General features: G+C 39.3%; 1 protein-coding gene across 2 annotated transcripts in view; it reads left to right on the forward strand.

Annotated features, from left to right (window-relative positions):
- The window catches only part of SEPTIN7 (septin 7), a 37,832-nt gene extending 29,779 nt beyond the window's left edge, over positions 1–8,053 (forward strand). For both annotated transcript variants that reach the window (XM_083706380.1, XM_083706381.1), the window contains 3 exons: positions 2,411–2,546; positions 3,956–4,095; positions 7,030–8,053. In XM_083706380.1, the coding sequence (XP_083562506.1) occupies positions 2,411–2,546; positions 3,956–4,095; positions 7,030–7,069 (316 nt within the window). In that variant the 3' untranslated portion in view covers positions 7,070–8,053. The remainder of the gene's footprint in view (positions 1–2,410; positions 2,547–3,955; positions 4,096–7,029) is intronic.
- Positions 8,054–9,027: the final 974 nt, after the last annotated feature.

The following is a 9,027-nucleotide window of genomic DNA, read 5'->3' on the forward strand; positions in this document are numbered from 1 at the left end:
CCCAGAACCCAATTCTAGTAAAGCTTCTGTAACGTCGAAACGAAGTGTTTGGAAACCCTTTCAAAGTACGCCATAGAGTAATTTTTTTTACCATGAGCCTGGAGCCAAAGAATTGTCCATCTGTGTTCAAATCAACAAGAATCACGCGCTCTTCCATCACCACTTCTTACTTCTTTGTGATGGTCCCCTTAAAGCTGCCCTATCACAGTGCAGCAGTGACTATAGAGTCCACCACTGGCACAGTTCCCCTTTGAGAGTCAAGTCCTTAGACGAGTCCTTAGAAAAGAACAAAATGAGCAAAAAAATGATATTTTCCCAAAGTTTGGGATGGACAATATTCCATTAGCTCTAAATCAGGCATAGGCAAACTCTGCCCTCCAAATGTTTTGGGCTACAATTCCCTGACGACTGGTCCTGTTAGCTAGGGATCATGGGAGTTGTAGTCCCAAAACATCTGGAAGGCCAAGTTTGCCTATGCCTACTCTAAATGACCCATTAACAAATCCCAAGTAGTTTTCAAGATGGAACCTTTTAATGTGAAGTGACTCTCAATGGCAAATTGTAAAATAAAAATGCTATATATGTATGTAGCTTGATCTCTTGATCACTGTTAAATCCTTTAACTCTTCTACTCAGGACCAGTGTGAGCCCCACTGAACTCTGTGATAGGGGCAGAGGAAAATAATTTTAAGAGGCATGAGAGTGTTGGGAAGGGGGAATATAGTGGGGGAATGGAAGGAGGGGAATCTGTTTGAATAATGTATTCAGGAAAGAAGTGAGGGAAGACTATGACACTAAGTGGGGGAAACAAGTGTACAGGATAGCCCTTGGGCACTGAGGAGAGCTGACTGGCAGTAGGGTGGGCTATGGAGTTATGAACCCCATCTCTAAAATGGATACGTATTTTCTAAAAGAAAAACCTTCTATGTATGTAATTCCTTCATCATATAAGGCATATCTTGTGTGCTATGACCTGTAACTTGTGGCTTGGCTCACTTTCTTGTGGCTTCTGAATGTAGGTGATTTGCTGCTGCTTTTATTGTAGTGCACACAGTTAGAGCTTGGTCTGAGTTACGCTGCTGCCACGTGGATAGTATTGTTTAGGATTGTAAATCCGTGTTTTGCAAACTGCATGCCTGGAACCACCAGTAGGCCTTGAACCCCTTTCAGGTGCACCTCAGCTTTGCAGTCTGCCCAGTACCTTCTCATTTCCCAACCCAGCCTGCCCCCAACTACAGTGCCAGCAGCTGCTGATGGTGGCCCTGATGTGCATAATTCACAGGCATACAGGGATGCAGCAGTAAGAAGTGAGGCTGTGATGGGAAGGTTGAAGGGGGAAAGGAAAGGAGAAGCAGACAAGAAGAAAGGCGCCTGGGGACACTTCTGTGCCTTTTTCTCTTCTCTCCTTCCTTCCTTCCTTCCTTCCTTCCTTCCTTCCTTCCTTCCTACCTACCTACACACACACACACACACTTTTATATCCTATGTCCCAATGCTCCTTCCAAGCCAGTGAGCCTCTCCAATTTGAAAGTGACAGCAGCTTTGCATTGGAAATTAGGCAACTGATGTGTGTGTGGATAGCCTTATCCTGGCTCTCTTTATAGAAGAGTATTTTAAAATCCGCAGCCAGACATTGAGTGTGGTTCCAGGAAAATAGTGAGCATTCCAAAGAAGCATTTATGCAGTTCAAAATTCAAGCCATGCAAAAAGTTATATGGTTAGCTGGTATGAAAACAGCTAACAATCTATATAAAAAAGTAAAGAACATGGTCCAGGCTGCCCTCCCAGTTCTGAGGATTTTCTGCCACTCTTTGTAGGCTTCTAAATGACTCTTAAGCAACAAAGCATGTGTGCACAAACACAAAAAGTAAATGCACCGTGGGTTTTCAGTGTTGTGTGCCATGCATATAAATTACAAAGTTCTTTTTAGTGGCATGTGCAATGCATGTTGTATTAAAATACACCCCAGCAGAAATTCTGGAGCCCCATAAAGAACATTTCTAGATGTAGCCCTGTTTCAACACTTGAGTTACTCCTACTTGAAATATATTGTTGTCCAAGGTTATCCATTGCATGTGCACCTGATCTGTGGTGTTAAATCTCACTACCTCTGTGTGGTTTTTTCCTTCTTCACAAAGTGCTATTTCTAAGAAATTGTACCATTGCAGGTGAAGCACAGACCCCAGCCACGTGGTTTCATCCTCTGTTAGACTAAGATGTTCACGCTAATTTGTAAACTTGAAACAAATGTGACAAGGAAGCACTTGATCACTCTCATTTATTCGTTGGCACTACTTCACTTTCCGAAAGTAGCTTGCTTCCTGTCTCCGTGTGTGTCTATTGGCTTTTCACTGAATTTGTGTTTCCAAATGAAAATTGAATAACCAAGCATCTGTTTCATTTATGGCAGGAGCCCCCTGGCACAAATGGAGGAAGAGCGGAGAGAACATGTGGCAAAGATGAAGAAAATGGAAATGGAAATGGAGCAAGTCTTTGAGATGAAGGTCAAAGAAAAAGTTCAGAAACTGAAGGACTCTGAAGCAGAGGTACATATTGCTGTGGCAGGATGTACTGGATAAAGCAAACATTAGAATATTTGAATTACAGGACAATATTTATTTAGCACTGTGAGTCAATAGAAAATCAGCTGTAAGTGGATTCCCGGGGAAATTAGATGAGCTCAAGTGGACATATATGTGGGTAATCGATAAATCCCTAGTCCTGTGTGCCCAACAACTGTAAATGCACATCATGTTCTGTGACTTTTCACATTGTGGAGCTCTTGGCCTTGATTTTACCATTATGGCAATATTTTTATTTTATTCTTACACTGATATAACATGAGCTCAATGCACCTTTTTAACTTGTGTTATGTATCAAATAGTGATCTTCTGTGAAGCCAAGAGAAACTCAAATCCATAACTTTCAAGAATGTAGGATTGTCGTGATTGTTTAAGCTGAGATTAAAAAAAAATTCATCCTAAATTAAGATCCATTGTAATATCATCTTGAAAAGCAACAGCCAGTACGTAGTGTAGAGTTCAGCCATGGTTTGACACTTGGTCTTACCTATCAGCAGCTTTTTCTTCCTGTTTGGATCAATAGGGAAATTATTCAGTAGGGAAACTTGCTTTAAAGGTCATAGAATCATAGAGCTGGAAGAGACCACAAGGGCCATCGAGTCCAACCCCCTGCCAAGCAGGAAACACCATCAGAGCACTCCTGACATATGGTTGTCAAGCCTCTGCTTAAAGACCTCCAAAGAAGGAGACTCCACCACACTCCTGGGCAGCAAATTCCACTGCCGAACAGCTCTTACTGTCAGGAAGTTCTTCCTAATGTTTAGGTGGAATCTTCTTTCTTGTAGTTTGGATCCATTGCTCCGTGTCCGCTTCTCTGGAGCAGCAGAAAACAACCTTTCTCCCTCCTCTATATGACATCCTTTTATATATTTGAACATGGCTATCATATCACCCCTTAACCTCCTCTTCTCCAGGCTAAACATGCCCAGCTCCCTCAGCCGTTCCTCATAAGGCATCGTTTCCAGGCCTTTGACCATTTTGGTTGCCCTCCTCTGGACACGTTCCAGTTTGTCAGTGTCCTTCTAGACTAGATCACAGAGGAGAAGGGGTGAGAATAAGACAGTGCTTTGTTCAAGGTCTGAACATTATAGTGTTTAACATTAAAATGCCTGTTAAAAATAAAATAAATACGGGGCTGGATCCAGATTGACGGTTGCATTTGGGTCCTCCTGAAATCAAAGCTGAAATGTTAGTCATTGCTCACGTTCCACTGAGTTCAGTGGTTATTAAGTGCAAGTCATGTGGTTTGGGTCCAACCCAATGTGCTCATTTATTGTCTATTTTTTACTTACAACTTCACTGCTCTCTTTTTCTGACGGACCCCTTGAACACAGATGAGAAACCTTACCATCTTTTGCATTCTTGTTCCTTAGCTCCAGCGGCGTCATGAGCAGATGAAAAAGAACTTGGAGGCACAACACAAGGAATTAGAGGAAAAACGCCGCCAGTTCGAGGACGAAAAGGCAAACTGGGAAGCTCAGCAACGTATTTTGGAACAACAGAATTCTTCGAGGTGCGTTGGAGTCGTAACTGCAGTCCTTTCTGAAAGAGTTCTGATTTTAGGTCCTACCAGTTTCCCCCATCGCAGGAGTCGATAACCTGTTCCTGCACAATCCCTGCAGGGATAACATCCAAGTAATGGCTTACTTGTGTATAGACCTGTGGGTTGCATCCCAGTGGTGTCTCTGCTGACGGAAGACACATTGATACAGCAGAAGCTGCAGTTAGTAGAAAAGAGGAGGAGGCTATTTTCACCAGTTTGCCTTTCTCCTCGCAGCCAACACCCACATCTTATGTTGTTTCTATTTTTAAAAAAATGATATTTATTTAAATTTTCAAAGTATTACAAAATGAAATAAAAACAGAGAGAAATGCAAAAATAAAAATAATTGACAAGTTAAAAAGAAAAAAAGACAAACCCCTCCCATATAGATAAAAAAAAGAAAAAAATCAACAATACAACACAGACAGTTAAAAACATTTACAAAAAAGAAAAAAAAGAAAACAAATTCATTCTTTCCAAATCCTCAACTGTCATCACCTTCTTTCTTAGACCTCCTCCTCCTCCCTTTCTTTGTATCCTAGTTATTAATTATCCCAGCAAATCCTTTCCATATTGTAAAAAAGTTCTGTCATTGCATTACCCTAAACAATTTTAATCTTATCTTTCTATAGTAAGATAAATCTTAAATCTTAAAACTTAAATCTTGTCCATACCAGTTTATAACATTCTTTCATAATTCTTTAACCATTTTTACTAAAACCAAATAATTTCATTCCAACATTTTTCTAATGCTCATCAATTATTATAAAACACTTCTAATACAAAAAGAAAGAAAATTGCAAATAAGTCCGATCTTCATCCAACGTCCCTTCTTCCTGGTTCCGGGTTTTGTCAGTCCTCATTATCTTATGTTGTTTCTAAGGGCTCCTGAAACAGGGCATCATATTGGCCATATCAGTATCACCAGAAGCAGCCCCTTAGAAATGTTCAAGCTGCTTGATTGAAGGAGGAAATTCCCCATGGCCCATTCCCATTTCTGTTCCACTTTCCGTCCTGTCCAGTCTGTGCCTGGAATCGCCATTCCTCCTCTGCTGTCAAACCACTTCTTGCAATTCCTTCCTTAGGACTGACAACCCTGCTCATAGCAGTACTTCCTAAACCACTCTCACCAGCTCATTTTCTGCTTCTCCACCACCATCCGGCTCTGTGCTATCACAGGAAGCTCCCACTTCAGATTTAACTACGTTATCTCTGCTCATTTTGGTAAAATGCCATATTACGCGCCTGTGACATATCATATTTGTCCTTGCTATGAACTGCTCCACATGTACAGTTATCCTGGAAAATGGCCATGGTAAATATACTTCACAGATGTATATCTCTGCCTGGAAAAGATGGAGAGTTCGGAGAGAAGAGGGAAAAGTATTATAAAGGATTAAGTAAGAATAGACTGTTAATGGATGAAAGGAGGAAAGGTAAAGTTCCATTATATTAAGATAAATTATAGGATAAAAATTGGGAAAGATGGAAAGGATTTGCTGAAATAGCTAACCGAAGTAGAATACAAAAAAGGGAGGTGTGAGGAGGTCAAGGAAACAAGCAAATGAAGGATAAGTTATGAGAAGGTTTGTTGTGGTTTTTTTAAAAAACTCTATTTTTCTGTTTTTTATATTTTTTTCTTTTTTCTATCCTCTTTTTTTTGTTTATTATGGTGATGTGATGTTAAGTGTTGGTTTAACTTGGTGTTTTTTCTTTTTCTTTTTGTAACCTTTGAAACTTTAATAAATATAATTTTTTTAAAAAAAAAGAAGAGGGAAAAGTATTTCTCCTTCCTCCTTCCTCATTCCACTAGTTTTCCAGGCTAAGATTGCTGCCCTCCCAGTAGAAAACAAGAGTGACTAGGAGGGAGAAAAAAATGTGATGAGAGGAAAAGGAGAAGAAGATGAACCTAGCTGGGGAAAGGGGGTGTGGACTGAGGACAGGCAACCAGTTGGAGAGAATGAGAGGAATGGTTTGTGTCTCTTCCCTTTGCTCCTCTCTGTGTCAGTTGGCGCTCAGTTTCCCTCTTCTTTGAGGGCCTTTGCTTTGTTACCATCACCATCATCAAACCTTTTATTGGCATCGCATACAAACATCCAAAACAAATCAATACATAATTACTACTCCCCCAGTGGTACAAAGCATTTGCTAAAAGAAAGGAGGCAGAGCAGTCTATCATCACATCTCTAGGTCTCCAGGGAGATCAGATGTCTGCAGTGTATTTCGACGACAAAAAACCAAATAGAGATATTTAGCCACTAACTTGGTGATCATTCCCCAGTAATAGAAAATGTATGACCCTCCAACTCTGGTTTCCATTAGGGGATGCAGAGTTGATCTAGAGATTGCTGACGGAGATCAGCATATAGTTTACAATTAAGAACCATATGTGTAAGGGTTTCCACCAGGTGCTCTTCACATGGGCAAGTTCGTTCTTCTTCCACCCTGCCTGAGAACCTTCCTCAAAGGAGGTTTGATGGATTTGAATTAAACCTGGCCAGTGAAAATGCCCTTCTTGAATTTCTTCTTTGTTACTCCCTCTTCCCTCTGCTTTTTGTTTCATATTCACTTAGGGACTGTGCCCTTGTGCTTTTCTGGGGTCTGCAGGTCAGTGTTTTGCTTGTGTGTTTCCTCCCTCTCAGCACCCAGAAACACACAAACACGATGTAAATGAGCGAGGGCCACTTTCAATAATACACCTTCAATGGCAGCCATGTGACTGGCCAAGTCCCTGTATGACTGTAATTTTATGTGAATGCCCACAGAAAGTTTGGGGACCCCTACGCTGCTTGCTTGTCGCACTGAAGAATGTGGTAATTACAGTAATGTGCTGCGCTTAAACAAGCAGAAGATCACATACGTAAACATATCTGAATAATTATCTTTCCTTTTCTTCTTTTACAGAACTTTGGAAAAGAACAAGAAGAAAGGGAAGATATTTTAAATATACTTATGACCACCAGTTATGTATTAGTTGCCAATATTCCAGCCTGGACATGTGTGTGTTGGATCTGTTTGACCAGTCTTGCACCAGTTGTGTCCATATATTTGGATTTAACAGCATGACAAAAAAAAAATTTTTGGGTTAATTTTGAGGGCACTTGAGATGCCTTGAATTATTTAGGGTGTTGTATACTTAGGAAAACAAACCAGCTCTAAGTTACCCCTTTAAAAAAAAAGGGGGAAAAAAGTCATTTTACTGCAAAATAACATTTTACTGTTGTACAATCATGTTCTGGTGGTTTGATTTTGTTTACAGGATATTCCAGTATACAAGGACTTGGGAAAGTTTTCCATAAGGATACATTGCCATAATATAATACGAACTATGCTTCTATTATAAAAAAAATTCCATTCAGTGCAGCATATATAATAATGTAATTTAGTCTAACACAGTTGACCCTATTTTTGACACTTCCGTTGTTTGAAAATACACATGGAAAAACAAAACTTATAGGCTTATGGGGCACCTAAAAGCTTTTTTAAAAAAAACAACTTTTTTTGGATTCTTTAAATATATGCTATTCTCATTTAGTAACTACTCTAGCCAGAATAATTTCATTACTGCTTCATTTTTGTAATAACATATAATTTAGATATTTTTCCATATATTGGCCCTGCTAAATAGAATGTAGTTTCTTTCATATGGTAGGAACCAGTTGATAAAACCTTTCCTTTAACTCCCTTTTTACATTTTATGGTAAGTAGCAGGAAAATGCATTTATAGGTCATTTCTAGGAAAAAATGTGGAGTTAACTACCAACCTGTTTCTACCTGTGTGCAGTCTGTCTTCTACTAGAAAAGAGAATCATGGCCTCTTGAGAGAAAAGTCACAATTTTACATTTAGCTGTATTCATATACTGCATTTCTGTATTTTTGTTTGTATTGTAAAAAGTCACATAATAAACAATGTTGTGATGTAACATACTCAAGTCTGGATTATCTTATCCTTGGATAATAGAATTTATGACATTTCCCCTTTTCTATTGTTTTTAAAAGTAAAACATTTATAACTAATAATTTACCTGAGCTGACTTTACCTGGACTTCTTCAGAATATTCATGATCATTTAGCAAGATGGAACTTGATTTTGCATATTTGTTTAACATACTCTAACAAATATTCCGCTTTTCAATTTTATATCAATTACAAAAGGCTTTGAAAATACTTGGGTGATTAGGAGGGAATGCATGCAGACGTGTTTGTGATTGTGTGAGTGTGTGTTTCATGGCATGTAGGTTTCGGATACATTTTCCAATATGCCATGGGAGCAAGAACATAGATTTTTTATTAAAAATGGTTTCAGCAAAACTATTAGCATGTATTTGTACTTTACCAGCCAATGAAATGAATATTTCTGAGAATGGTTCCTATTGAGAGAAAGGTGGTGATAGCTAGGTGGTAACTTGAAAACTGCATTCTTAATAGCGAAGTCTAGCAGCAGGCTGAAAAGATGAGAAAGGTGCTGGTGCTGGTTTTTTAAAAAATACTGAATGTATTTTTTACCCACTACTAACCCAAAAATTTCATTAATCTAACCTATGCTAGGACGGTACACACCATCTTACACTGAACAGGCAGTCAAAACAAAAAAATTCCTTCCAGTAGCACCTTAAAGACCAACTAAGTCAGTTCTTGGTATGAGCTTTTGTGTGCATGCACACTTCTTCAGATACACTGAAACAGAAGTTTCCAGACCCTTCTATATAGTGAGAAGTTGGGGAGGGGTATTACTCAGAAGGGTGGTGGGAATGGGTGATTGGCAGATAGCTGTGATGAGCCTGTTGACGACTCTTAACGACTGCAATAGGTCTTACAGGAAGAAGCAAGGGGTGAAAAGGTGAAAAATGGCTTTGTCATGTATAATGAGATAAGAATCCAAGGTCTTTGTTCAGGCCAGG

The sequence above is a fragment of the Podarcis gaigeae genome, assembly GCF_964106915.1.
Source record: "Podarcis gaigeae genome assembly, chromosome: 12".
In the NCBI taxonomy this organism is placed as follows: Eukaryota; Metazoa; Chordata; class Lepidosauria; order Squamata; family Lacertidae; genus Podarcis; species Podarcis gaigeae.